The 27,404-nt window shown below is 51.3% G+C and overlaps 1 protein-coding gene across 5 annotated transcripts; it reads left to right on the top strand.

Moving 5' to 3' along the window:
- The first annotated feature begins 663 nt into the window (after positions 1-663).
- IKBKE (inhibitor of nuclear factor kappa B kinase subunit epsilon) lies at positions 664-25,616 on the top strand. Of its 5 annotated transcripts, XR_014022514.1 has the most exons (23): positions 664-880; positions 1,412-1,495; positions 3,054-3,149; positions 3,826-3,966; positions 4,578-4,707; positions 5,731-5,987; positions 6,408-6,568; positions 8,123-8,233; positions 8,520-8,699; positions 9,245-9,441; positions 10,187-10,251; positions 10,339-10,430; positions 10,589-10,675; positions 14,553-14,628; positions 14,731-14,843; positions 16,667-16,743; positions 19,391-19,430; positions 20,349-20,450; positions 21,661-21,757; positions 22,512-22,624; positions 22,809-22,880; positions 24,814-24,937; positions 25,067-25,616. XR_014022514.1 is itself a non-coding variant. In XM_081298114.1 (22 exons), the coding sequence occupies exons 3-22, from the start codon at positions 3,063-3,065 to the stop codon at positions 24,845-24,847; spliced, it is 2,157 nt and encodes a 718-aa protein (XP_081154240.1). In that variant the 5' UTR covers positions 664-880; positions 1,412-1,495; positions 3,054-3,062; the 3' UTR covers positions 24,848-25,616. The 5 variants fall into 5 exon arrangements, 3 of the variants coding, with proteins under 3 accessions (XP_081154240.1, XP_081154239.1, XP_081154241.1); XM_081298114.1 differs by having other exon boundaries at positions 5,806-5,987; positions 24,814-25,616; XM_081298113.1 differs by having other exon boundaries at positions 24,814-25,616.
- The last annotated feature ends 1,788 nt before the right edge of the window (positions 25,617-27,404 follow it).

Raw genomic sequence — 27,404 nt, 5'->3', positions numbered from 1 at the left:
TGAAGATTATGGTCCAATAACTAAATGTGTGTGAGCTTCAAAACCTTCAATGCCTGTCTGAAAAACGCTGTCCAGTCTCCCAGGCTTTTGTGGATTTACTGTTCTGACTTCCATAAGCCCAAGGAATGTGTGCACCCTCATGCTGTGGCTGAGAAAGTGGACTGGGAGGGGTTGTATGCTATGCTCCAGGTCACACTGGAGTACTTGACTTGGGTTCCAGTGTTGCCCCTGGGCCTCTGTGGGTTCCTGGGAAGGCAAGTCAGATTGGACTTCTCCTAGAAGTGGCAAGGTACACTTCCTGGACCTCCCTGGGGCTCTTGGGTGTGGGAACTCCATCTTCCCAGCAGCTCTCTACTTGGTTAACTTGCCCAACCTGCTTGGGGATTCTAGGTAGAGACCTGAAATTCCCTGCTCCAGTGAACTGCAGGAGGTGCCAAAACATGACCCAGTGGCCTGCCACAGATGCCCAGGCCTAGTTCCTGGCCTCTTTGTGGCTCAGACTCTAGTTCTGTTGCCTCCACTTGAGAACTCAAAGCATCCTCTTTCTCCTTCCTGCTGTGGTGTCGGTAGCAGCCAAGCTGCCTGTCTCTTTAAGAGAGAGAGAGGGAGAGAGGTGGGGAGGGAAAGAACGAAATCAGGAAGTATGAGAGAGCCCAGAGCCAGGGCTCTACAGAGCAGAGTGTCAGGGCTGGCAGGGAAGAAACCTGTAATCCCAGCTCCCAGCCGTCACAGGGCCATTTCAACTAGCCCTGCCTGTGTCCCAGGGTCCTTGACTATCAGGATGTTGTGGGTACTGCCCAGGAATAACTGCTGCAAGCCTTGAGGGTGCCAGGGGTGCCAGCCCGTCCTACAAGTGGGCATCCCCTGAAGCCGCGATGGGGTGAGTATGCAGCATCCCCTGGGAGGGTGACATGGGGATCCTGGGCATGGGCAGTGCAGGGTAGGGCTCAGCCGAGGCAGGCACATCAGCAGAGGAGTGGCTCAGGGGGCCCAGCGCCCACTGCCTGTGCTCTCTGTGGCTACTGGGGGGGAGGGTGGTATCCTGCACACCTTCCCTGGTGGACACTCTTGGGAAGGACTATCTGGAGGCCAGTGAGCCCCATGGAGGGTTGTGGCATACAAGAACACCCCATCAGCTACCAGTGCCCCTTTCCTGGGCTTCCCCACACCCTGAAGCTTCCCAACACCTCTCCTTGGGGTCTTTCTCACTGGCCGGAGTCCCAGGAGTAGGAGTGGTCAGGAAAGGCTCCCAGAACAGCTGGGGAAGAAGACTGGAAACCACCCCCCAGCCCTGTGGGGGAGGTGACAAACAGGAAAGGGTTAAAGGGCTGGGGTTGGTGGCCTTTGATGGGGGCTGAGAATCAAAAAGCACCAAGGGGGCCTCTCATCCGCCCTCCTCTTTCCGGTGTAGCTCAGCTCCTGGACTTGCCACAGACAGAGAGCATAACACATACTTGCCAGGGAGAGCCTGATTCAGGGCCACTCAGAGCGTGGGGTAAGTGCATCTGGCCACGGAAGAGCCTGAGGAGGGCAGGGAGGCCACGGGTGGGTCAGCGTACCTTCTGTGCCATCATCCATCCGTTGTTCATCCGTCGTCCATCCACTCAATAAAGGCTACTGAGCCCTCTGTGCACAGGTGCCGGGGCCGACTAGAGCCAGATGTGCCACAAGCAGAGCTCCTAGGCACAGAACCCAAGGCTCTGTCGCCCACCATGAGGCCCTGCCTTTTGCACCACACTGCTGGTCATCCTAGGTCCTCAGCTATTCCTGGCCACACCCTGCACAGAGGTTGTATTGCACTAGCCCAAGGAAGAATGATGAAGGTCATGCAACCTGGTGGGGCTGAGCTCCCCACGCCGGACCCTTGGGCTTGATTTCAGTGTGCTCTGCCCCAGCCTCACACCCCAGACCCCCAGCTGACTCCTCCCAGGGCAACCTGGCCAGTTCATCCATAATGAGCTGCTACATAGTCCCAGTGCCTCAGTTGCTTCTGCATGATGCAAACACAAGTTTCAAGTCTGAAACTCGGACTTGACCAATGAACTGGACTTGACCAATGGCCTCTGACTCAAGGAGCTGACATACTCAAGGATTTGCATTTTCAAAAAAAAAAAATGATTAGAGAGAGAAAAGGCTTAAAGCTAAGCAACATAGGATTCCAGGCCTGGGATATGAGAGCAGAAGTAGGCCCTTGTCTAATCTAGGATTCCTTCCCAGATGCCCTCAGGCATTTCAAAATGGCCAGTCCTGACCTAATACTTCAGACAAGCATTGAGATTGACTTCTAAGGCTACCCTTTCTGGAATCAGTTGCTTTAAAGGAACTGGCCTTTGGAGAAAACAGGACAGGAGAAAAGATGGGGAACAGGGCTGTAGAGGGGTTTCATATCCTCCTCAGGGCTTGTGTTTGATGGTCTCTGGCCTTCCCCACCCACTGCCTGTTCCCTGTCCCTCTCCTCCTCTCTCTCTCTCTCTCTCTCTCTCTCTCTCTCTCTCTCTCTCTCTCTCTCTCTCTCTCCCTCTCTGTAACAGCACTGACCTGTATGCTGGTGACCTGGTGAGCAGCTGTTAGCTAAGGGCAGAGGAAGTGGGGGCCAGGCAGTCAGGCAGTGGGTGGTGTGGGGGCTCCAGGCTCATGTTGCAATCTTGGAGATTTGTGGTGGTGTGACTGACCTGAGGCCCTTCCTCCTGCACTGTTTCTTCTTCCTGGGACAGTCCCAGGCCTGGATGCCAAAACCCTAGAGTCTGGAAGAAGTGATGGAGTAAAGAAGCTTGTCTCTGCAGAATGGGAGGGGCTGGGGGACACTGGGGAGTGAGTACAGACAGGTGGCCCTGTGGGTAGAACAGGCCCAGCTGTGGGCTGAGGGCCCAGCAGGCCTCCTCTTGGTTATGCTTCATTTGGAGGAAGTTACTTAACCTTTCTGTGCTTCCAACTTCCCCACTCCTGTAAAATGGCCATATGGAGCCCTTTCTGGGGTGGCCTTGGACTGGCCATCAATGTCCATTCCAGGTTAGGAATAGAATCCTGGGGTCCCCCGCGTGTACTTTTTCCAGGGAGAGGAGATGCAGAGCACCGCCAACTACCTGTGGCACACAGATGAGCTGCTGGGCCAGGGGGCGACTGCCAGTGTGTACAAGGCCCGCAACAAGGTAAGTGGCAACCCTGTGGGGGCCGCAGTCTGGCCAACCCAGCCCACCCCCACTACCCTGTGCCCAGCAGAAAGCCCTAGCAGCCTCCGGTGGGCCTGGAGGTGGTGTGTGGCTGGACAGGGACATCAGACTCGTTGTACCCACTTGGGAGGAAGGACCCCGTGGATTTGGGCAGTGGGGAACTAAGTAGGTATGAGTTAGGACAGGAGACAGATGACAGCACAAAGCAAATATCCAGGGGGAGGTGATAGCAAGTGGGATCTAGGAATAGCAGAGGCCGGAAGCAGGATGCCTGGGTTTATCCTGCATCCGCTGTGGAGCCAGATCATTATATATGAGGCTCCCCTCTCCCATGTGGGAGTTGGATTCAGGTAGCTCAGGTTCCAATCCCAGCCCTCCTGCTGAGTGCCTTTGCAGTTAGTATCTATGGCAAGAGTAACAGTTGCCACAAGCCATCACCTGTAGGGTCTTGGGTGTGCCAAGCCTTTGTCACCTCCCAGGGCCTGACCATCTACTGCCTGAATAGGGGAAGGACCTGGGGGTAGGAGCCTGCTTCCTCTCCTTAGGTTTGGCTGCTGGGAGTCTGAAGAGGAGCCCCAGAGAGCGTGGAGGCTCCTCAGCAAGGGTGGGACCTGCATTGTCCCAGGCCACTTCCCAACCTTCCTCCCCATGGCAGAAATCCGGGGAGTTGGTCGCTGTGAAGGTCTTCAACACCGCCAGCTACTTGCGCCCCCGCGAGGTACAGGGGAGGGAGTTCGAGGTCCTGCGGAAGCTGAATCATCAGAACATCGTCAAGCTGTTTGCAGTGGAGGAGACGGTGAGTCCCGTGATGGGTCAAGTTGGATGGCCTTGTTCTTGATCCTCAGTCTGGGGAGAGACTTGGTCACCTGCTAATCAAAAAGTCAAGACCAGGGAGGAGGAAACTGGAGAGCAAAATGTTGAGCGAAACAAATTAGTCTCAAAGTCAAGGGCAGAATGTTCTCCCTCATATGTGGAAGCTAGAGAGAAAAAAAAATACTAAAAGAACCTCGTGAAAATAGAAAGAGTTGAGTAAGGGGATAGGGAGGGAGGAGAGGCAGAAAAGGGAAAGATCTGGGGAATGAAGTTGATCAATCTATGCCATATGCATATATGAATAGGTCACATGAATCCCACTACTATGTAGAATCATAATGCACCAATTAAAAAAAAAAAACTCAAGGGTGGGTGGGACAGCACGTCAGAATGCATGAGGGAATCATTTCCTAATGAGAGGGCTTCCTGTGAAGGGTGGCCTTGGATTCTGGCCTGTGGGATCCATGTAAGACCAAAGAGGGAAGGCCAGGCCAGAAGCTGCTAGAGCTCTGGGCTCTACTCAGGGAGCCACCTCTTCTTGATGGGGGGAGGGAAAGTGCCCTCCGCCTCAGCCTTCCTCTGTCCTGGCCACAGGGGGGCGGCCGGCAGAAGGTGCTGGTGATGGAGTACTGCTCTAGCGGGAGTCTGCTGAGCGTGCTGGAGAGCCCAGAGAACACCTTCGGGCTGCCGGAGGACGAGTTCCTGGTGGTTCTGCGCTGTGTGGGTGAGCCCGCCCTGTCCCCAGCTCCCATGGGACCAGCCATGGCCTGGGCCCTCCACCCAGGGGGGTAGGACATTCTGAAACAAGTAATCCCAACCCAAATGAGCGTTCTCGAGGGTCTCCATTTACAGTACTGAGACAAATGGGCAGAACCCAGGTGTCTGATTCCTGTTAATCATTCAGCTTCAAACTATAATTTAAAAAATAAATTTTAAGCCTGGTGCGGTGGCTATAATCCCAAACCTATAATCCCAGCTGCTTCAGAGGCTGAGGCAAGAGGATTGCAAGTTCAAGGCCAGCCTCAGCAACTTAGTGAGGCCCTAAGCAACTTAGCAAGACCCTGTCTCAAAATAAAAATATAAAAAGGGCTGGGAATGTGGCTTGGTGGTTAAGTGCCCCTGGGTTCAATCCCTAGTACAAAAAAAATAATAAAAATAAATTTTAAAAAGAGTGTATGCCTATATACAATCAGCATTATTCACAGGGCCAAGGGGGGGGGGATATCTAAAAGGATAAAATAATGTACATGCATACAGTAGGATCCACTCCAGCCTTAAAAAGGAGGGACATCCTGTCATCAGCTGCAGTATGCATGTACCCAGAGGATACTCTGCCAAACACAGAAGGACAACTGCATGGTCCCACTCACACGAGCTTCCTGGAGTGGTCAGATCCCTAGAGACAGATGGCAGGATGGTGGTTGCAAGGCCTGGGGGTGGGGTGTTGTTTAATGGATATGGAGTTTCCATTTGGGAAGATGAGAGAATTCTGGAGATAGGTGCTAGTGATGAGCGCTTGACAATATTAATGTGCTTAATGTGCTACGCTGTTCACACCAACACAGTTAAAATGGTAAATTGTGTGAACTATCTTTGGCCACAAAAAAATAAGAAGGGGAAAGGCAGGCCCTGGGTTTCTTTGAGAATCCAGATGGAACCTCAATACTCTAGGGTCCTTGGAACGTCCCTCCTTCCCCTGTGCCCATCTCTGTTCTCCTGTTTCTTTTGTGGCCCTGTCACCTGGTAGGAACTCCTCCGGGTCTCCCTGGGGCCAAGGACAGCCTTTCCCAGGGCCAGCTAGCAGCCCTCTGTCTGTCCCCAGTGGCCGGCATGAACCACCTGCGGGAGAACGGCATCGTGCACCGGGATATCAAGCCTGGCAACATCATGCGCCTCATTGGGGAGGAGGGACAGAGCATCTACAAGCTGACAGACTTCGGGGCTGCCCGGGAGCTAGATGACGATGAGAAGTTCATCTCTGTCTACGGGACAGAGGAGTACCTGGTGAGTGACATGTGGGGACCTGCTGTCCCAGGCTGAGGGTCTTTCCCCATGCTGATTACCCTTGATTTGTGCCTTGTTTAGAGCCCCCTAGAAGGGGTTCTTGCCCCTCGTCCTGCTCTCTCAGGGTTATATCTCCTCCACCCCTGCTATACCCCTACCAGAATTCCTTCTGCTCTTTAAGAGGCCTGCCTAGCCCCCCACAGTTAGCTCCTTGGACCCATCCTCAGGAGGTGAGATGCAACCAGTCAACACCTTCCCCTGTGCAGAGGGTGATGCTCTGGGTAGTGAACACGGTGCTCATTTTTAAACTGATAAAGTAAACGGATGCAGAATGGTTCCATGTCCACCAGAAGTCCACAGAAGGTGCCCCCTGCCCACTGTCCCCCTCCACGGCTGCTCTCTGCTCTCTCTCTCTCACAGCACCCTGACATGTATGAGCGGGCAGTGCTTCGCAAGCCTCAGCAAAAGGCATTTGGGGTGACAGTGGATCTCTGGAGCATCGGGGTGACCCTGTACCACGCAGCTACCGGCAGCCTTCCTTTCGTCCCTTTTGGTGGGCCCCGGCGCAACAAGGAGATCATGTACGGTGGGCCACAGGGTAGGGAATGAGGGGGTCAGGCCCTGGACTTCCTACTGGCTGACCCTGGCCCTTTCCTCACTGGTCCCTGCTGCCTCCTTTTCCCCTGTCCCCACCCAGGCTCCTCACTCAGACTAGAAGCTGAACTTCCCCTGGCTCTGCGGGAGATGCTCATCCTCCCTTTTCTTGGTTCAGTGTTTCACTTCCCTGGCGCCCAGCTCACCACCTCTCCACCGAGCCTCAGAGAGAATTGCCCAAGGTGGCAGAGTCTGCCAGGGCCAAGGAGGGGCCAGCTCTCAGGTCCAAGGTCTCCTGTGGTTTTCAGATGTTAGATACAGAAGGAACTGGAGACAGTGGCTACTCCTAGGCTGCACTGCCCAGAACAAAAGGGATATGATTTTGGTGTCACACCAAGTCTCGAGACTGCAGGATCTCTGAAATAAAAGGGTTCATTGAGCTTTCACATATGCTCATCAGAAAAAGAAACGAAAAGAAAAAAAGCAGGTCCTGGTGTGAATCCTGCAACTTACAGCAGCAGAGCTAGGTAGCAATCAGAAAAATGTCCACTGGACCTAGAGTTAAGAGTATTTCTTTTTACATTTTAGGGAAAATAAACACACACACACACACACACACACACACACACACACACACAACTTGTTTACACTGAATCTATGGCTGTGCTATGCTCTGGGTAATGAACACAGTGCTGATAAAGTAAATGGATTCGGAATGGTTCCATGTCCACCAGAAGTCCACACAAAGTGCCCCCTGCCCACTGTCCTCCTCCATGGCTGCTCTCTGCACTCTCTCCCAGGATGAGACAGGAAAGCTTTGGAATAGGAAGCTGCCCATAAGAAGAACTCATTGCCTCTCGAGTTAAGAGTCCAGAATGTTGATATGAAAATAGGGCAGGATGGCCCTGGTGGTCAACAGTGAGGGGACTAAAGTCAAGGTTTCCAGGAATGTGGAACACTCTTCCCTTAGTGTCCTTGGAGCTATTAACTGATTAACTTCCCTTATCTCTTCCCTACTCCATCTCCTGGTGCTAGTAATTATATTTATGACATCTCAGAATTTCTGTTTTATCAGTGGATTACCAAGAAGGCTGGTGCTCAAATCTTCAGCCCAGGGGACAAGCTGTGTGGAGCCTATATTAGGTTTAGAGACAAGGGAAAGAGACTGGCATGGATGGGGTTTTCAGGGAAGGAGAGACACTGAAGAGAGGGTTGGGTGAGAAAAGGATAGAGGAGGAGAGGAGATTGGGGGCCAAGATCAGCATGGCACAGGTGTGGAGGTGACTGGGTTGTGGGATATGCAGGGGTGGGTGGAGATAGCAGATGGTGGGAAGGTCTCTGTCTAGAGCAGGGAGCTTGACTGGGGAGCCAAGGCAAGGGGCTCTCATGGGCTGAGGGCCATCTCTCTCCAATTCCATTTCCAGCTCACCTCAGAGTGTCTGGGTGGCATTAACAGGTACTTTGCACCCTCTGTGATAAGTTTGTTGTCATTTGAAGTATGGTGGGTTGGGAGCCCCACTGACTGATCCTGCCCACCCCAGGTACCGCATCACCACAGAGAAACCAGTTGGGGCCATTGCAGGTACCCAGAAGCGTGAAAACGGACCCCTGGAGTGGAGCTACACTCTCCCCATCACCTGCCAGCTGTCCATGTGAGTGGGAAGGGCGAGCACATCCCCAAGTCTGGGCTGGGTATCACTTCTCTCGGCTGAGTGAAACTTGGAGGCCTGTTCTAGTGGCTCTCTTGGGTACGCCACTTTTCCTTTGTGGCCTCGGGTTTTCCATTTGGATGCTGGAATGAATTTTTTCCAATAATTCTTTCTCAACCCAGCCTGCCCCACCACCTTGGTCCTAGGTCCTCAGGACCTTCTCATGGAGTGTCCCCATTGCCTACTTAAGGCCCTAGCCCCTGACCATCTCCATGTCCTGGGAGGGCAGGGGGCTGCAGAGCCAGCTGGTGCCTATCCTGGCCAACATCCTGGAAGTGGAGCAGGCCAAATGCTGGGGCTTCGACCAGTTCTTTGCGGAAACCAGTGACATCCTGCAGCGAGTTGTTGTCCACGTCTTCTCCCTGTCCCAGGCTGTCCTGCACCGTGTCTACATCCACGCCCACAACACGTGAGTAGGGGTGAGGGAGGGAAGGCATGAAGGCTTTCTCCACCCAAGCAGAAATGTGTGTCTAAGGCAGCACCTCCCAAGGCATGGGGGCTTAGGTATGAAATCTTCTGGGTCCAAACCTAGTTTGGAAAAGTACCAGTTCCACAAAATTAAACAGATTTCCTTGCTTGTACTTCAGAAGTCCAGTATTCTTCATGATGCCAGTGTGCATTCTAAGTCTCAGAAGTGTGTGTGTGTGTGTGTGTGTGTGTGTGTGTGTGTGTATTTCCTAAATTTATTAGAGTACTTTATGGGATTAGGAGAATTTTAAGGAAAATGTAGCGGGAACCAGTGTGCAAATGCAGAGGTTGGGTATTGGGACTTCGGGGTCCTGTTTCTGCCCTTTCTCTCTTATCTTTGATGAGAGGGAGAACCACCTCCATCCTTCCCTCTAAAAAGCTAAGCTCCCACCATGGGACAAGTCTTAGCTGGGATTTGGTCCCCTGACTCCACATCCGGCCCACTGATCCTTCTTCCTCCCCTCCCTCTCTCCCTGGTGGGTCTAGGATAGCCATCTTTCTGGAGGCCGTGTATGAGCAGACCAATGTGGCCCCCCATCACCAGGAATACCTCTTTGAGGGTCACCTTTGTGTTCTTGAGCCCAACCTCTCAGCACAGCACATCACCCACACAACTGCCAGCAGCCCTCTGACCCTGTTCAGCATGGCCAGCGAGACTCCAAAGGGGCTAGCCTTCAGGGACCGTGAGTAGGGTCACCCAGGCTGGGCGGCATTCTCCTCCAGGATACAGGGGATTACAATCCTGGGCATTAACTAATGGTTTTGGTTTCTTTTGTTTTGTTTTGTTTTGGGGTGCATGGGGTATAGAAGGCAGATCCAGGTTTACATTCTGTGCATGCCTCTGAGATACCATGTGACTTTGAGTTGGTGGCCTGACCCCAGGGGCTTCTCAGTGTTCTCAGATCTGTGAAAGCAACACCAACTGAATCAGGGTTTTGGCTTTAGTGTGTGCTGCCCAATCTCTGTGATACAGGGGAATACCTTGGTAGTTGGTATTGGAAGAAACAGGAACCCAAGCTGCTAGAGTAAAGGGCAGGTAGTCTCCTTTCTCCAAGTTCTAGAAAACTATCATCCTTTCTCATTTTAATGATGCCAATTTCATCTTCCTTCCCTGAGGTGGGAAAGGTGATTTAACCTTGAAACCCTTGGGCAAGACGTCTTGCCCAAGGGGTTTTGTTCATTTTCTGTTGAGCCAAATCTTGAGCTTGAGGATTCTCCAAAATGGCCACAAGGTGGCAGTAAAGGACTGCAACTTAAAACTCACTCTCCTTTCATTCAAGCCTTGGAAGGTGAGGGCTCTGGGTGAATTGGGAAGTTTGAGGTGAGAGATTCTTGAGGGTGGAATGTGATCTGGGAACAAGAAAGGATGAGCTCAGAATTGATCCAGACCATAGGGACAAATCCCTCAGATAGGGTCTTTATCTGCAGCTGCTCTGGACATCCCCAAGTTCGTCCCCAAAGTGGACCTACAGGCAGATTACAACACGGCTAAGGTGAGAGGTGTGCCCAGATGGCAGAGAGGAGGTGTGGCACAGGGGTAAGAGGTGTGGGACCTGACCCTGCCCACCTGTGTGTTTCAGGGTGTGCTGGGCGTTGGTTACCAGTCCCTGCGGCTAGCTCGGATCCTGCTAGACGGGCAGGAGCTAATGCTTCGGGGGTTGTACTGGGTCGTGTGAGTGCCCCTGAGGGCTAGGGGGAGGGCAGGGCGGGCAGAAAGGGCAAGGCTAACCATCCAGAGTTCCTCTGCACTGTCCCAGGGACCATGCCAATGTGCATGGCTTGCTTGGTGCCCCAGTGAGGGCGACCTTGACTCAGACTCCTCTCGAGCAGGGAGGTGCTCCAGGCCACATGCTGTCGGACTCAGGAGGTCACACGGACAGCCCTCTTCTTCCTCAGCAGCAGCCTAGGCACTGAGAGGTGAGTATCCTGCCCAGGCCAGCCCTTCTCTCTGTGTCTGTTCTATACCCTTTATGGCTCCTGTGGTGTATCTGGTCTTCCCTGACCCAGAGCTCCTGCCTCCCCTGCCTGCTAAAATAGAGAGGGCGCTCCCAATCTGTCCCTCCTGCCCCACCTGTCAGGATGACTGCAAAATAACCCTCCCAGTCCAGTCACTCACCTGGGAGACTCTGAGGGCACTGCCTGTCCCAGTATCAGGCAGTCTCCCAGCCCCAGCAAGGGGTCTCTGCTCTCCTAGGTCTCTCCCTGAATGATTTGGGATGTTCATGCTGCACCAAGACCCAAAGCAGAACTCTAGGGAAAGACTCCTGCCCATGGCCATGCACAGTCCATGGACTTGACCCAAGGTGGAGATCCAATGATCTCCATGCCCCTGCTCCTGCCTCCTCCAGATTTTCCACTTGTCTCTGCCTTCTTTGGGTTCCCTGCCCAGTCATCAGGACCCTGTACCTTCTATTCCCCTGTTTTGGGCTAAGTAGGGATGATGGGTTAGAAAGAGAGAGAGAGGATGGGGAGAGGAAGCAGAGCTGGGGGTTCTAGAAATGAGAACAAGGGAAGATTTTTTTTTGCCAGAGCACTGTGGAGAAGTGGGCACAGCCCCCCAAACCCTGGAAGTCTTAGGTATGAGGCAGGTGAGAGATGGGAGCTCTGCAGACCAGGGTCTTTCCTGCCACAAGGAGATGGTGGTGAAAAGAAGCAGATACTGCCAAACACACCTGAAGTCCCCCGCCATCCCCAGCCCTTGTCCTCAGAGGTGAGGGAATGGCTCTCCTTGGGCTGACTCCCCACAGGTCTGCCTGCCTCCTGGGGTCTGGTGGCATCCACACTGATAATGGGGCAGAGGGGATGTGAGGAAAAGGAGTGTCTCCAGATGACAGGGGTGGAGTCCTGTCATGGCTGAGCCCCTTCAAATGGTGACACAGGGTGGGATCTATCAGCATGGCTTATGAATCTCCTCTGAGCAGACTCTGTCCAGAGCTCAGAAAGGAGATCCAGGAAGAGACGTGGCATCACATCACACAGAGGGCCCCAGACTTCTCTGACACATGAGGGCTGGCAGAAAAAGTAAAGAGAGGTAGAGGCAGCCACTGAAGCCTTCCTGGAAGAAGAGGCATTTTAGGCCAGAAAGAGAAAGAATACCTTTTGTAGGAGGGTCTATGCAGAGATTGGAAAAGAGGACCATGTTTAGAGGAAGGAGGGGGGTCCTGTGAGGTTAGTGAAACCACAGTCGGGATGGCAAATGTCCTGGAATAAAGCCAGAGAGGGATGGGTGGTGGGTGGGGAATGAAGGGGAGAGCATGGGGGTCCAGGAGGGTCCAGTTAGAGGGAGGTTGGGTGCCAATAAAATGACCATTAGGTTCTCTCTCAGGGAAGAGGTGTGTAGAGAAATTGATGGCACATCCGTCTAGCTTTGCCCTGGCTTGAAAGGTGGTGGAGCCTGGTGTTGTGGGGCTATTGTTTTTTCTTTCTGCCTCCAAGGCCTCCCTGAGGCCTGGTGTGTCTGGGGAACTATGGTCAGGCATGCTACATTCTCCTGTCAAGGAGGATGAGAGCAGGACTCCAGAGGGCCAGGTGTGATAGGACCAGGCCCTCACCACCTTTCCCCACCTGGGCCTCTGTCCTCATTTTCTAAACTACTTTTGGGGCCTCCCACCTCCAACATTTTGCAATCCCATTCTCTTCTGCACATCCTCAGACCTGTAGGTTCCTCTAAGGGCCAAAGCCACTAGCTCCACCTGCAGTGGAATCTGAGGTATCTGAGCTGCAGGTAACATCTGCAGGTACACAGCGGCCCCTCAGTGCCTTGCCTGGTCACCCACGTCCCCAGCAGGCAGCTTGCATCTCTCAGCCCCCCCACCCCCCCACAGCTCCCTTGGCAGAGTAGTCCTGCCTTTGTCCCAAAGCCCTGTGATACTCCTCTGCAGCTGCTGCCACCTGAGGCACTGTCTGGGCAGCTAGGACTGGCTCTGAGAATCCCAGGGCCCCCAGTCCCACCCCAAAACTGTATGCTGGCAAGCCTTTTACCATGGAGGTCTCATTGGATCCCCATGAACACCTTATTAAGGAGCAGGAAGAAAATTTATCTCCCTATTTTATAGATGAAGAGCCTGAGACCTTAGAAAGCTAGGGGGACTAACCCGAGGTCACGCAGATGGCAAGTGTGGCTAGCAGGACCAGGACTTGAATCCAGGACTCCTGACTCCCTGAGGGGTTGCACTGGGTCAGCTGGTCCTCTTCTGCAGTCTAGTATTCCCCACCCCAAATGGCATCCAGTAAGGGCTCCACATTCATGAAGTGGTGACTTCTGCCGGCCCTGACGTACCCAATGAGCAAAACAGACAGTGTCCTTGACTTTGTGGACCTTCAAGTTCACCCCTAAGCCCTCTGCTCACTTCTTTCCTCCCCGATCCTCCATTCCTAAGCTAAAATATATGGGATTCTTTTTTTCTTAATTCTTATTGTTATTTAAAAAGTATATGTCACTGGACACAGTGGCACACATCTGTAATCCCAATAGCTCCAAAGGCTGAGGCAGGAGGATTGCAAGTTCAAAGCCACCTTCAGCAGTGAGACCCTGTCTCTAAATATAATACAAAATAGGGCTGGGAATGTGGCTAAAATTGTTTTAAAAAATAAAATAAATAAAAAGCATTTATTAATGGTAGAATATTAGAAAGTACAGATAAGCAAAAGAAAACTTTACCACCTTTTGCCCCCCAGAGACAGGCTGTTATATTCCATTAGCATATCTATATGTAGTAAATCACTTTCTACTATAAGAGTTAATATGCAAAAATGCATATTAACCAGCATGTATTTATTTAGTACTCTATAGCCTACTTTTCTCAGCTAAGGAGCCCCACCCCCTTCTATATCTATACATTTTCCTCTTATCTGGTACCTATCTCTTTTCAGATTTTTCAGATTACCCTTCACATTTGCTTTTACAGCTAGTTTTATTCATACTGGAATCCAGTCCAAGACCTCACTTTGTTTCTGGTCGTTCTGTCCCTTAAGTCTATTCTAAGGTGGCACAAACTCCGAATTGCCTGCTGTACACGCCACTGACTCATTGCAGGGACCAAGTTCGTTGTCCTGTCTTCTGGGCTCATTTAGAGCTTCCTCATCATGATGTCTCCCTGTTCTTCTTTCCTGGTATTTCCAATTTACATTGGGACTTCTACAGACTGAATGGATTCAAGTTAAACATTTTATGTTAGAACTCATCATAGTTGACACTGGATACTTCCTATTGACACATCACTGGGCAGTGACAGCCTGATTCCTCTACTGTACATGCATTTTTCTTGCAAATGAAAGAATCAGGATAATGTCACTTTGTCACCAAGCAAAGGTCCACCCCTCCATCATTCATCATTGATTTTAATACTATGCTCAAGATCATCATTTCTCTGGGGAAATAGGATACTACCATCCCAAGCCGTGGCATGTTATTGCCTAGTAGTCTACAAAAGACAGATCCCCTTCATAACTGTTGGTTATCATGGAGTACAGTTTCTACTGGAAAGGAACTTCATTTTCTCTGTTTAATTACAAATTGTCCTGGTAAGGAGTTCATGAAAGCTACTTTGTATCACGAGCTCATACATTTTCATAGAATCAAGGTGTCCCAATGCACCTCAACCTTTATTCTTTGCAGAACTCAACAATGTCACAACCATGGTATACAGAGCTCTCAAGTTGGCTCCTTGTGCCAAACTCCCCAGAGACCCTGAGAGCCATCAAGGTTGTCTCAAAGATGCCATGCCAGCATGTGTTCCCAGAGATCCCTCCTCCTAAGCCCTCAAGTGCAGCCTCCTTCTTTCTTTCTCTCCAGGTTGAACAGCACAGCGGAGACACCTAAGGTCCAGGAGCTGAAAGAGGTTGCAGATCTGAGGTCCAGGTTGCAGACTGTGAGTGAGCTGGGAGACAGGAGTAGAGGTGGGGGTGGGAAGTGTTCTAGCCGGGCTGCCCAGCAGGCCTCAAACTAGGGGGTCTGCCTTTTTGTCCCATAGCTGGCTGAGGTTCTCTCCAGATGTTCCCAGAATATCACAGAGACACAGATAAGCCTCAGGGACCTCAACTCAGCGCTGGTGAAGAACCGGGATCAGGTACATGAAGACAGAAGGTCTGTGGGATTTTTCTCATTTGTGGGGTTGGGGTAGGGAGGGGCCCAGCCCACAGGGTCCTTTCCGGAAGTCAGCTGGCTTCCTCCCTTCTGTTGGCAAGACTGTTAGAGCTAGGGTAGGAATACAGGAGGGATCCAGACCCTCTCCTGAGACCATAGGAGAAGAGGGTCCGGGTCCCTGCCCCTACCTGAGAGTGGAGTCAGGAAGCTGCGCAGGTTCTGTAGTTCTGGGAAAAGTATGGTTCCTTTCCCTCTTTCTGTCAGGCCCTGACACTCAGTATCTCACTGAATCCTCCAAAAACAATAATACCGCTATACTAATGGCCATTTATAGATGAGGAAGCTCACTATGTGAGGTTAATTTACCTTGAGTTGCAGCCAGTTAGTGACCAGTGATAGAGGGCTTCAGGACAGATCTGTGCAATTCCAATGTCTGTGTTCTTGACCTACAGCGGACAGGATTTTAACCTTTAAAAAATTCTTTCTCCTTTTTCACAAATGCCCACCCACCCCAGGGTCTGCTCTCTGTGGAGCTGCGGGCCCCCTTGCCCCAGTCTGACAACAGGGCAGATGGCGCCTGTGGGGAGCATGGTACCTGTGGCAGTGAGGGCCTCCACAGATCCATTATCCCATATGCTTGATCCTAAATTCAAAAGCGCTAAAAACCACAGGGTTCTTCTTAACTGTTTTGGCCACAAAAGTTGACCTAAACTGACATAATGCTCTTCACAGTCTATCTAGTCTACTTAGGGTAGATGTCCTTCTGTTTCTATGAAGATGTGAGCACATTTGACTAGGGACATGGCCCCTGTGTGGTGCCTGTATGTGCACTGCTCTGAATTACCTTTCAGAAAACACTTGACCCTGAGTCTTTTGGATAAACTCTATGGATTCGGGGTCCCACCCTGGCCACCTTGTCCTCCACCCCCACATTCTGAAAAGGGCAGGGAAAAGTGAGTGTTCTGCCCAGAGTCCAGCTCCAGAAACAGCCAAAATGAGGTACCTAAAGGAGCTCTGGGAAAGAAGCAGAGTCCAGTAGGCCTGAGGGGGAGGAAGGACCCCAGACATCTCAAACACAGGGCTTTGTCCAGTCTGAGAAGACCCTTGAAAGGTCACCTACTGACTCTCCTGTCTCCTGGCCGGACTGCTGACCACTGATTCTTTTTTTTTTTTTAATAATTGTTTTTAGTTGTAGATGGACACAATACCTTTATTTTATTTATTTTTATGTGGTGCTGAGGATGGACCCCAGTGCTTCACATGTGCTAGTCAAGCGCTCTACCACTGGGGTCTACAACCCCAGCCCCCATTCCTGTTTTAAACAAGGATCACAGGTTCATTATTTATCATAGAATTCTTCTATGTGCCAAGCTTCCGGTATACCAAGAGAGTTTGCCCTTCTGCCCTGTGCAGGTGGCCAGGAGCGATTTCTATTCCACTCCGTCCCAGCTGTCTTTGGCAGACTCTCTTGGGTTCCTGGGGCCTCTCAAGGCCTACTCTCAAGACTTCCTGTGGAGCAAGGGCCACTTCCCTGTTGCCTGACCAGTTTGACTTCTTCTCTCACCTCTTACTTAATTTTTTGTGTGTGAGGGAGTGTGGGGTGGGGGTGAACAGGAGGATGGGAGATGGCTGGCTTGCTCTAAGATTTCTCAAATAATCTCAGAGACAGAACAGTGACCCCTGCTTCCAGACCGGCCCCCAGAACTGGGGCAATGAGGCTCCTCCTGCAGGGAGACAGCTTCTCCCTTACCCAACCCCCATCCCATCCTCTCCTTTACCTTTGCTCTGTGCTGTTTGATTCTTCCTGTTGTCTCCTGCCACAGCATCCAGCAGATTCAGTGTTGTGTGGACAAGATGAGCCTCATCTACAAACAGTTTAAGAAATCGAGGATGAGGCCAGGTGAGCCATGGAGAGCAAATGTCCCCTATGCTCTCTTCCCTCCCTCTGCTTTCCTCCCTTCCTGAGATTGGTGAATACCCCATTCGGTGTGGGTGGATGCCCCTGAGTGGATGGTGCTAGGTGGGGCCAGGGAACAGCTGGCCTAAGGCAGGGCCCCTGCCCAGTGCCTGCAGGCCAGTGAGGATTGAAGCCTTTACTCTTGTGCCCATTGTTCTGTGAGAGGCTTAGATGACATGGGTAGGGGACACAGTGGGCCAGAGCCTCAGAGCCTAAGTAGTCCTGGAAAGGGACTCCTTATTTTGACAGGGCACTTTATGGTTTGAGTGTTTTCCTATCCTCTGTGTCTTTGGGGGTACAGAGAAAGCCAAGTTTTCAAAAGGGGGATCAGAAGAAATCCCATTAAGAGTCACAGGGCCAGGTGACATGCCTGTGTGATCTACTAATGCTCACAGAGACCTGGGCGGGGCCAGCCCATTCACAGGCTATGGGATGGGAACCTGCTTGCCCAGGTGACTGCCATCATAGGGAAGGGTGAGGGTGGTAAAGGGGGCAGGGGGAGCCTAGGGAGGCCCCAGTTAGCTGGGGAGCAAACACATCCAAGCTGACCCTCTGTTTCCCCTCCTGTTCTAAGTGTTTCCTAACCCGAAGACTGCAGGCCTTAGGCTTTGTTGCCTAATACTCTTCTATCCCTGGGATTATCTTAAAAGCACTGTTCAATAAAAACACAATGAAACACATATGTAATTTTAAATTTTCTCACAGCCAAATTAAAAAGTAGAAATAAAAAACATGCAAGGTGCTGTTGTGTGTACCTGCAATCCCAGCTCCTCTGGAGGCTGAGGCAGGAAGGATCAAAATTTCAAGGGCAGGCTGGGAATTTAGTTAGACCCTGTCTCAAAATTTAAATTTTTTTTAAAAGGCTGGGGATAGAGCTAAGAGATAGAGCACTTATCTAGCATGTGCAAGGCCCTGTGTTTGATCCCCAGGATTGAAAATATAGAAACAGAATTAATTGTAATATGTTTTATTCAACCCAATGTCACTGTAGCATGCAATTAGTGAAAACAAAATTATTAAAGAGATATGAATGTTTCTTTTCTCACAGAGTCTTCAAAATCCCATGTGTATTTTACACTTAGAGCACGTCTCTATTTGGAAGCTAAGTGTTTAACAAAGTGAAATGTAGTCTTAACAACTGATCTGTGTTTAATATTTAATATGTTAAACCACTTCAGCTTTTCAATTAATTGAATTAATTCAAATTCAGGTCCTCAGTTTCACTAGCTGCACATCAGGTGCTCTGTAGCTGTGTGTTTGGTGCTACCATAATGGACACAGAGATCTTCAGAAGATAATCCTCTCTTTTTAGGGGTCTCAGTCCTGCCTCTGAATCTGGCCTTGGAGGGTGTAGGGGACCACAGGGCATGGAGAAAGCGAAATCTTCTGTCCCTGTAAGCCAACTAAGCTTTGGGGCTCAGCCAGACTGGCTCTATATCCAGTTGGCTATGGCTTCAGGAGCACCTCGGAGGTCTTGTGCCGCTATGGCCAGACTCTATTAACACTACCATCTAAACTTCACCCGAGCACCTCCTGTGCTAGGCACCATCCTGGGGGCTCTGCATGTTCTTAAAACCCTGGAAGCCATTATCCTCCCCATTTTACAGATGAGGAAACAGTCCAATAGAAAAAGAAAGATAAAGTAACCCAAGCAATATAGGTCTAGCAACTTTCAGCTGCCCCTCTTTACAGCCTCAAAGGATTTTCATTTCTATTAGTCTTCCAGAGCCTTATTCAAACCTTTAACTGCTAATGCCTGGTGTGTTAGAAGATGCCATTCTGGGAGACACTCAGTATCTTTGGGGCACTCTCTGACATGATCCACACAGGAGCCCCAAGTGGTACCTGAGATGGCTAGGGAAGCAGGCTCACCGAAGCCAAATCATCTGCCTTTGGCCACCTGCTAATAACAGGCCAGTCTTGGACTTGTTCCAGATCTCTTGGACCCCCAAAGTACTCTATGCTGACTGTGGGGCTCAGGAAGGGGATCCTGCTCTATTAGGGGAGTGGAATGAGAAGGCAGGAAAGGCCAACTTGCTTATTATCTTGGGGCTGCCATCACCTATAGGCCCATTCCCTTGAATCCCAGCAGGGGGCAGCATCTCCCTGATGTGAACATTAGGGCCCTTCAGGTGTTGGCCAAGGCCAAAGTCATAAAACTTCAGCCCCGCTGGCCAACGTGCTCCATCTGCAAAAGTCACTGGGCATCAGTCCCTCTCCTGGATGAGAGCCATGGCTGACCAAGCATCTTTCAAGGCCCATCTCACCCACCACTCCCCAATTCCCAAGCCCCCAGCCCTGCACTACAGGTTCACCTTCCTCTGGAGCCTCGTGGCAATTTTTCTGCAGCTTCTTTAGGCCCCTAAATCATAACCAGGGACTTGGTCAGAGTAATAATGTCCTAAGTTGTAATAAGTTACATGGGTGTTACTCTCCCTCTGTCTTTCCTGGCTCCAACAGGCTGTGAGCTCTCATGAAACAAGGCCCAAGCTGGGCTGTCTTCATCTTCATAACTGTCCCCAAAGTCCCTGTAGCACTCTGTTTTGTTGATGATTAAGTAGGTGACATCATTTCTGTCTGTTTCCTTCAGGGCTCGGCTACAATGAGGAGCAGATTCACAAGCTGGATAAGTGAGTGGCCTGTCCACTGGCAGGCGGGGACCAGGAGAGTGGATTCAGCAGGGCAGAGCCATTGTCTGCGCCAGACAGGAAGGGCCCTGCTCCTAGGCTGAGCTGAGAAGAGGGGGATAACTCTATCTGGGGCAGGTTATCTATGGTCAGGGGAGGACACTGCCTAGCTGAGTCAGAGGGAGGCTTCGGCAGCAATCTTGATGTATCTGCATTTACTTCTGGCATGAATAATATTGGGGCTGTTTTTTTTTTCCCTAATTGTCCTCCCTGATTTACTACTTCCCACTTCCTGCCTCTGACCTCTGCTGCTTTGTGCTTCCCTCAGCTTCTGTTTTCCAGATACTTTCATCTTTCATGATGCCTCCCCCATGGTCCAGTAGTTATTTGGAGACTCTCTCCCCAGGTGTGCATCCATCCCTGTCCCCCTACACAAACACACACACACACACACACACACACACATGCACATAATCATGGGGGTGGGGGGGCACATAGTCATGCACTTTCCTTAACCACCATCTGTCCTTCCCCCTGCTTGAGAGTGTGTGGGTTTCAGGAGGGCCCCTCATCCATCTCCCATCCCTGTTGACACCTGTGCTTTGCTGACCTCTGGCCTATATGATGCAAAAGATCTTTTTTTTTTTTTTAACCAGGGATTGAACCCACAGGTGCTTAACCACTGAGCCACATCCCCAGCCCTATTTTATTTTGTATTTCAAGACAAGGTCTCAGGGTCTCACTAAGTTGCTGAAAGCCTCATTGACTTGCTGAGCCTGGCTTTGAACTCGTGATCCTCCTGCCTCAGCCTCCTGAGTTGCTGGGATTATAGGCGGGTGCCATCGCACTCAGCTAAACTTGTGGATCTTGACAGTGGCTCTGGCTGCTCATCTCTAGGCCTTGGTTTCTCTGTCTTTTCAGGGTGAATTTCAGTCATTTAGCCAAAAGACTCCTGCAGCTGTTCCAGGAAGAGTGTGTGCCAAAGTACCAAGCAGCCCTGGTCACACATGGCAAGAGGATGAGGTGAGAGTCTGGCCCTTCTTCCTTAGCTCTTGGACCCCAGGATGGGCCTGGCCCCCTCAGGCTTCTGAGGACCCTGAGCTCTACAAGCCCTGGCTGAGGGAGAGGAGTAAGTGAAGAAAGAAATGTGAGAAAATTGGTGGTTTTATGTACCTAGGCAGACCAGGCAGTCTGCTGGGATGATTTCTACAAATATGCTTGTTTAGACCCAAAATATCTATATAGTAGATGTTATCCCCCCATTAAGGCTCAAAGAACTGGTGTCTTTTAAATATCACACAGCTTGTAAGTCAGACCCAGGATGAGTACATAGGTAAATACCCCTCTAAAATCTGGATTCGTTCCCCTGTTACAATTGGTTGTGGTAGGAACCTCCTCTCTGGGGAGAATATCAGGTCCCACTGGGACAAGGACAGTCAGTTTATGGGCTTCTGATTGGGCAGAGAAGCAGGGGCAGATGGTGTCTGTCCTCTAATAGAGCCTTCTTATACTATTCTCTATAGGAGTTTGGGATCCCCTTTCAGGCAGGACCCCCTCCTTCCCCTGTCTACATGAACACAAGTCCCTCCCTAGACGAGAAGTCAGGCTCCAACGTGCTGTGTGATCCCTCCCTGGCTGAGACCCAGCGTCCCCATATTAGAATAACAGTGCCCTGATATTCTACCTCCAACCTCCAGTCCCTCCAAATTCTGAGTTGATGGATCTGAGTTTAGGTAAAGCTCCTCAGGATGATCCTAATGTGTAGTCAGGGTTGCGAACCAACCAATGATCTAATGGCTCTGGGCCTCAATTTCCTCTCTGTGTAACAGGGAAAAGTCCCAGTTCATATCTCACCTTAGAGAATTCATAAAAGTCTTGATGGTGATTTGCTTTGGAAATGGGATGTGACCATTATGCCCCGTAAAGCCCCAGCGTAGGCTGCCATCTGGGTCTCTGGAGCCTTGCCCCTCTTGTGTGCATGTGACCAGTGGCACACATGGAGTCCATGCTCCCTACGGTGGTTCTGTTGGGACCCTCCCCAGCCTCAGTCAGCAGGGTCCATCTGCGTGGAGGCAGGTGAGGGACGAGCCACGCTTAGAAGGGCAGAGGCAGGGAAGGCAGCAAGTGCCTGGGACCCATCGGAGTCTGCGGTGGCCCTGTGATGGCTGGGTGGGCCCCAGGGGGAGTGAGCAGAGACCTGCTCCAAGTCTAATTGGTTGCCTGCTTTCTCAAGGGAGGTGTATGAGACCAGGACCCACCTGCGCCGGGTCAGCTGTTCTGTGACCTCCTGCAACACAGAAGCACAAGGAGTCCAGGAGAACCTAAGCAAGGTGTGAGGTCTTCAAAGGTCCCTAGAGTTGCTGGTGGTGGTTTTCAGATACCCTGGGGCGGGGAACATTGGGGTCACTTTGATGCAGATTAAGACTCTGACTCACAAACATGCCCTGAGCACAGAGCAAAGATTGGAAAGAATGTCTTGGTAATCTCAAGACTAAAGGTCACTGGGAGGGCAGGGACTCTGGGATGTTGAGACACCTTCCTCGGGGTCTTGTGCAGCCTGGGAGGCTCCAAGGCCTCTCCTGAGCAAGGCCATGGGAACTCTCCTTGGTCTTCTGACCAGCTGTCTGCAAAGACACCAACACTCAGGTGGCTCTGAGAAGCCGCCTACCCAGCCACAAGGAATGGAGAGGGGCTGCTGCTTCCCAGAGCCAGCCACTTGTTGCTCCCTCTCACCTCCCCAGCACATACCTGTGCAAGCAGCTCCCTGCTTTCAGAGATTGGCAGGGGTTACCCCTACCCCTTCTCTGCATCTCATGGCTCATATTACATCATGAGACGGTCAAGCTAGACACAAAAGGGAACTTGACGTTCTGCATCATTCAATCCAAGCACAGATAGTTGTGTCACTGCATTCCCAGGATGGGAACAAGGGGCTCATGGGAAAGCCTGGACAATTCCAGGGACTCCAGAGATGCAGGCTGGAGGAAGCTAGTTACCCTCCTCTTACCCTTTCTCAGCCTGTCCCCTCCCCAGCCACAAATAAGCCAGCTCAAATCTTTCTGACTAAAGTGTGACTTCCTTCAGATCCTAGACCAGCTATCCTACCAGCTCCTTCAGGACAGAACAAAAGAGGTACAGACCTCACCACCCCCCATAGCTCCTCACCCCATTCCTGCGCCAAAGGACCTGGTTCTCCAGTAAGTGCCACAGAGAAGGGTGTGTGGTGGGAGGGGGGACAAGAGGGGACCCTACGGTGCTGAGGTTAAGGCCCAGTCATTTTCCCTCAGGTTAGGCCTAGAGAGCTGCCCCTTGGCAGGAGAGGAGGGGTCTGGGCAGGGCAATTTCAGCCTCCCGTCACCTCTCTGGCCTCTGCCTCCACAGCATGCAGGAGCTCTGTGAGGAGATGAGGTTGCTGGCCTTTGACCTGCAGGACAACAACCGCATCATCGAACGGTAAAGAAGCTCCTGCTATATGCCAGGGAGGGCTGGGTCCTCAAACTGCCATGGCTTGAGGGGTACAGAGTCCCTGGGCCACTCCACACAGGCTTGATGGCATGGATTTTCTTTCTTTTTTTTTTTTTGTGGGGGTAGGTACTGGGGATTGAACTCAGGGGCACTCAATCACTGAGCCACATCCCCAGCCCTATTTTGTATTTTCTTTAGAGACAGGGTCTTGCTGAGTTGCTTAGCACCTCCCTTTTGCTGAGGCTGGCTTTGAACTCGCGATCCTACTGCCTCAGCCTCCCGAGTTGCTGGGATTATAGGCATGTGCCACCACACCCCGGGTTTGATGGCATCGATTTTCTAAACAGCTGCATTGGAGTTTAGACCATGTCCACAAGAGGGTCATCATCCTGAGGGGCTGAGGTTTCACTTAGACTTTAACATGTAAGCCTCAGTGCTGTCAGAAAGATGGGGCTTGGAGGCAGGTGGATTTGTGCCTGGGTCCTCATCTGCATTGAGTGTGGACACTGTGCTCAGGCTTCCCACACTGTCTCCTAGAGTCTCCCCAGCTGTCCTCAGAGTGGGCACTACCTCCATCCATATGTCCTGCCCCAGGAAACTGTGCCACATGCAGCCCAGCTTCAGTGCCCAAAGCCTGTGCCTCTCCAGCCTCGGGGGCCTGTTCTCCTGCCCAAGCTCTTAGCCAAGCTGTCAGGGAGACCCTCTAATGGGGTGGGAGTGAATGCGTGGCACGCACACTTTTTGGTTTTGTGCACCAGTAAAAGTTCCAAAAAAAGAAAAAAAAGAAAGAAAGCCAGGATTGCCAACTACTCATCCGACTAAGCTTGCACATTTGACAGGACAAAAGGCCTGCCCTATAGCTATCCCACTTACAAAACACATCAACACCAAAGATACGATCTCAGAATAAAGGACGTTTCCGCTTGCCCTGAAGACTGGAGACTACCTGAATAATATGCACACACTTCCACAGTTTCCCCATCAGCCTTAAGTCTGTCTTTCCCCCATTCAGAGACAAGTGGCATGACAGAAAGAGGCAGGGATTTCAGTGGGATCTGAATTCTGACTGTGCTCCTTACTGCCTGCTCATCAGGGTCATCCTGGGAGATTTGCTTAGCTCAGAGCTTCAGTTCTCTCTCCTATGAAATAAAAATAACAATTCCTACCTTACAGCATGATCACAGAGTTTAAGATGTGATATGTGAGGTCCCTGAGGGCTAATGGGGCTGTGGAGGGAAGGACTCAATAAACATTCATTGTTTCCCAGAGGTCACTCCAGTCTGGAACCTTAGACTCTGGGCCAGACATAGGGCAACCAGGAGCAGAGCTTGTGGTTTGTCCCCAGCATTTAAGAGGCCCCTTGGGTAGGGGAGGCATGTCCTTCCTCTCCATCTGAGCAGGAAAGTTCATCCTCTTAAGTGCCCGAAAAAAAAAGGAGATTCAGCAGCTTTGGAGAAACTTTCCAAAATAGCCGTCTCAGTCAGGAAGTTCTACTTTTAGTACCGACATAAATTTTTCTTGCTGTGATATGTGGTCTATTTACAAATAGCTCAAAACTTTATTTTAGTGGTTTTTCACTTCCTTATTCAGAGCCATAGCCAAAGATACAAATGAACCAATTTGAACTCCTGTCCCACCTCCTAAACTCTGGATGCACATTGCAATCACCATGGAAGTTTCTAAGAGTGCAGATGCCTGGGTTTGGAGGGTATCCTAGGCTTCCCAGGTGGTCGTAACAAGCAGTCAGATGAGAACCAGAGCAGTTCTTGTCAGGGAGCAAGGGCACTACAAGAGGACAGCTGGGCACTTGGATGGCTGGGAACTCTCAAATATTGATGGTTCTGGGCTCTGGGGTGTGATTTGCAGGTTTCTCCAATAGGTAGGTGAAACTAACTCTGCTAACCTGTGCCTTTCATTACAGATTAGGTAGAGTCCCATCAGCTCCTGACGTCTGAGCTGTGGGGGGCGTGTGAGGCATCCGGAGCATTAGAATCATTCACACACTGCTCTTCTGCACTGCGGGACCCAACCCAGGATGAGATCTGGTCCCATCTCATCAGCCTACCTCCCTCCTGGCCACTGGTCGGGAGATGTCATCAGCATTACCTTCCAATGCCTGTTCCCCTGGGAAGCTACACAGCCGACTCTCTGTCACGATTCACAGGAAAGTGCAGCAGCCACTGCCTGGACCATCCTTTGTGCTTTCTCCAGGCTCTGGGACTGCTGCTGTGTCACCCAGGCCTGGAGGCCTGAACCTGGCAAGGCTGTGGGGAAAAGAAACTCCCACAGGCCCTCCCACCCCTTCTGCACTCCCCAGGCATCAGCAGAGGAGGCCTCCTGGGACTTCCCCAGGGTACAGGTCAAACAACCTCACCTCCATCTTCCTTCCTCTTCCTCTTAAGGTGTTTCACACTGAATACCCCCCACCTCCTGGGTCCCCTAGAGTCACCATGTTTGGCCACAGATAACACAGAGGCCAGTTGTCCCTCTGTTCTTGGTCTGGATGAGCCTCAGGTTAAGAAAATGGGTGGTGGGCCAAGTGCCTGTGCCTCAGGGACTCTTTGCTTGCCTTCTGGCTCTAATGCATCACTTGGTCCTGGGCTGCCACTAGGCAGTGCTGACGGGAGCCCTGCCAATGAGCGTGGGCCTGTAAGCCCAGGGCCCTGAGCAGAGAGCAGGCCTGCACCTTCGAGAAATAGAATAAACATGACTGCCTTTTCTGTTTTTTGTGACTGTTACTGGGCTGAGAGGCAGGGAAGGTTCTCAGCTGGGTGTACTTGGCAACCAAGCAGGGCTGGGTGGGGATCTGTGAGAAGCATTGGAGGCAGCTGGTCTTTTCCTGGTTCCTGCCTTTCCCCTAAGTGGGCCCTAATTTCAGGGAACAGCCCAAGGAAGATGTCCTCTTACTGGGGGTGGAGAGGTATTATTTGCCATTCCTTCCATTTTCCTTACCCTTGTCCTTTGAGGTCTTGCATAAAACTTGGGGAGAAAAAAATTTCTATCTTTTAAACTCCACATCCAACTTCTAAATACTTGCTGCTTTTCGCCATCCCCACTACTGTTCAAAAACACCTAAGCTGAACGCATGGTGTCCCATGCCTGTAATCCCAGAGGTTCAGGAGGCTGAGACAGGAGGATTGTGAATTCAAAGTCAGCCTTAGCAATTTGGCAAGGCCTTAAGCAACTTAGCAAAACCCTATCTCTAAATAAAATACAAAAAAGGCTGGGGATGTGGCTCAGTGGTTAAGTGCCCCTGAGTTAAATCTCTGGTACCCTTCTCCCACCAAAAAAACAAAACAAAAGATGTGGAGAGCTCTGGTGCCCCCCTAGAAAGGAAGGGCAAAGTGGACCTAGGCCTATGACCGGAAATCCCTGTAAGAATCTCAGACATCTGAAAACCCCATAAACTTCCTTCCCTGCTCCTGGCAAAAAAACCCTAGGCTGTGTCCTAAGTATGTTTTGAATGTTTACATTATTTTCCTTAGAAGCCAGAGTGGTGTCTGGGTAAGTTATTCTAATTAATGCAAACTGCCTGCACAATTTAGTCTCTTCCCTGCTGGCACCTCCAAGCTTCCTTAACCAGAGCTGCACTACCCACCTAGCTTGGGCGGTGGAGGAAGCGGGTGGGTGGCAGCCCCAGGAGGACTGGAAGATGAGCAAGGAGCCCCACCATGAGCTTCAAGGCATGAAGATGACATTGGGCTTGACCCCACATAACCCCAGAGATGTGTCCTGTCCATCTTCCTGGGAGGCTTCATGTCCTCAGAGGCTACTCCGTCTCAATTGGAAACTGTTTTGCCTAGTGACCCCGCAGGGCTAGAGTGAGGGAGGCCAAGTCCTGGAGACTGTTGTCCTCGTCTGCTCTGCTGGAGTCAAGTTCAGGCCAATCGTTCTGGCTCATCAATGGCCCCACAGGAAAGTCCCATAGTGGACTTTCCCTGGCAGCTGTGGCTGCTCTAGAGCCCATGTGTTTGGTGTGGCTCAGTGAAAGAACCAGGGGTTCCCTGAAAGCCAAAATGCAGACGTTTGGAGATGATACGACTCAGGCTCTGATCTCATGAGCAACGCCCGTGAGCTGTGGAGGACATTCACAGCCGAGTCTGGGCAGAGCTGCTCAGACAGATGCCTCCACCCAGCGGAAGCTCTGAGAGCTCTGGTGCCCTCCCAGAAAAGAAGGGCAAAGTGGACCTAGGCCTATGACCAGAAATCTCTGTAAGAATCTCAGACATCTGAAGACCCCATAAACTTCCTTCCCTGCTCCTGACAGGAGCGATTCCTGACATATGAGTCCCAAGAGCCTGTTCAGTTCCCGGGATGGGAACTGAGCACTACAGTGTAGCAGGCCCCATGCTACTGACACTGGCCTGGCCCTGAGGAGCTCACCTTGGGAAGGCAGGCATGACAACAGGATTTCAACAGCACCGTGTAGGAATGCATAGGAATGCACAGCTCAGGGTAAGAAGTCACCATCATTGCAGGGCAGGGTGTCTAGGTCAGACTGGGAGGCACCAG

Source organism: Spermophilus citellus, assembly GCF_964194105.1.
Source record: "Spermophilus citellus genome assembly, chromosome: 6".
Taxonomy (NCBI): Eukaryota; Metazoa; Chordata; class Mammalia; order Rodentia; family Sciuridae; genus Spermophilus; species Spermophilus citellus.
This window is presented reverse-complemented; position numbering and strand designations above follow the sequence as displayed.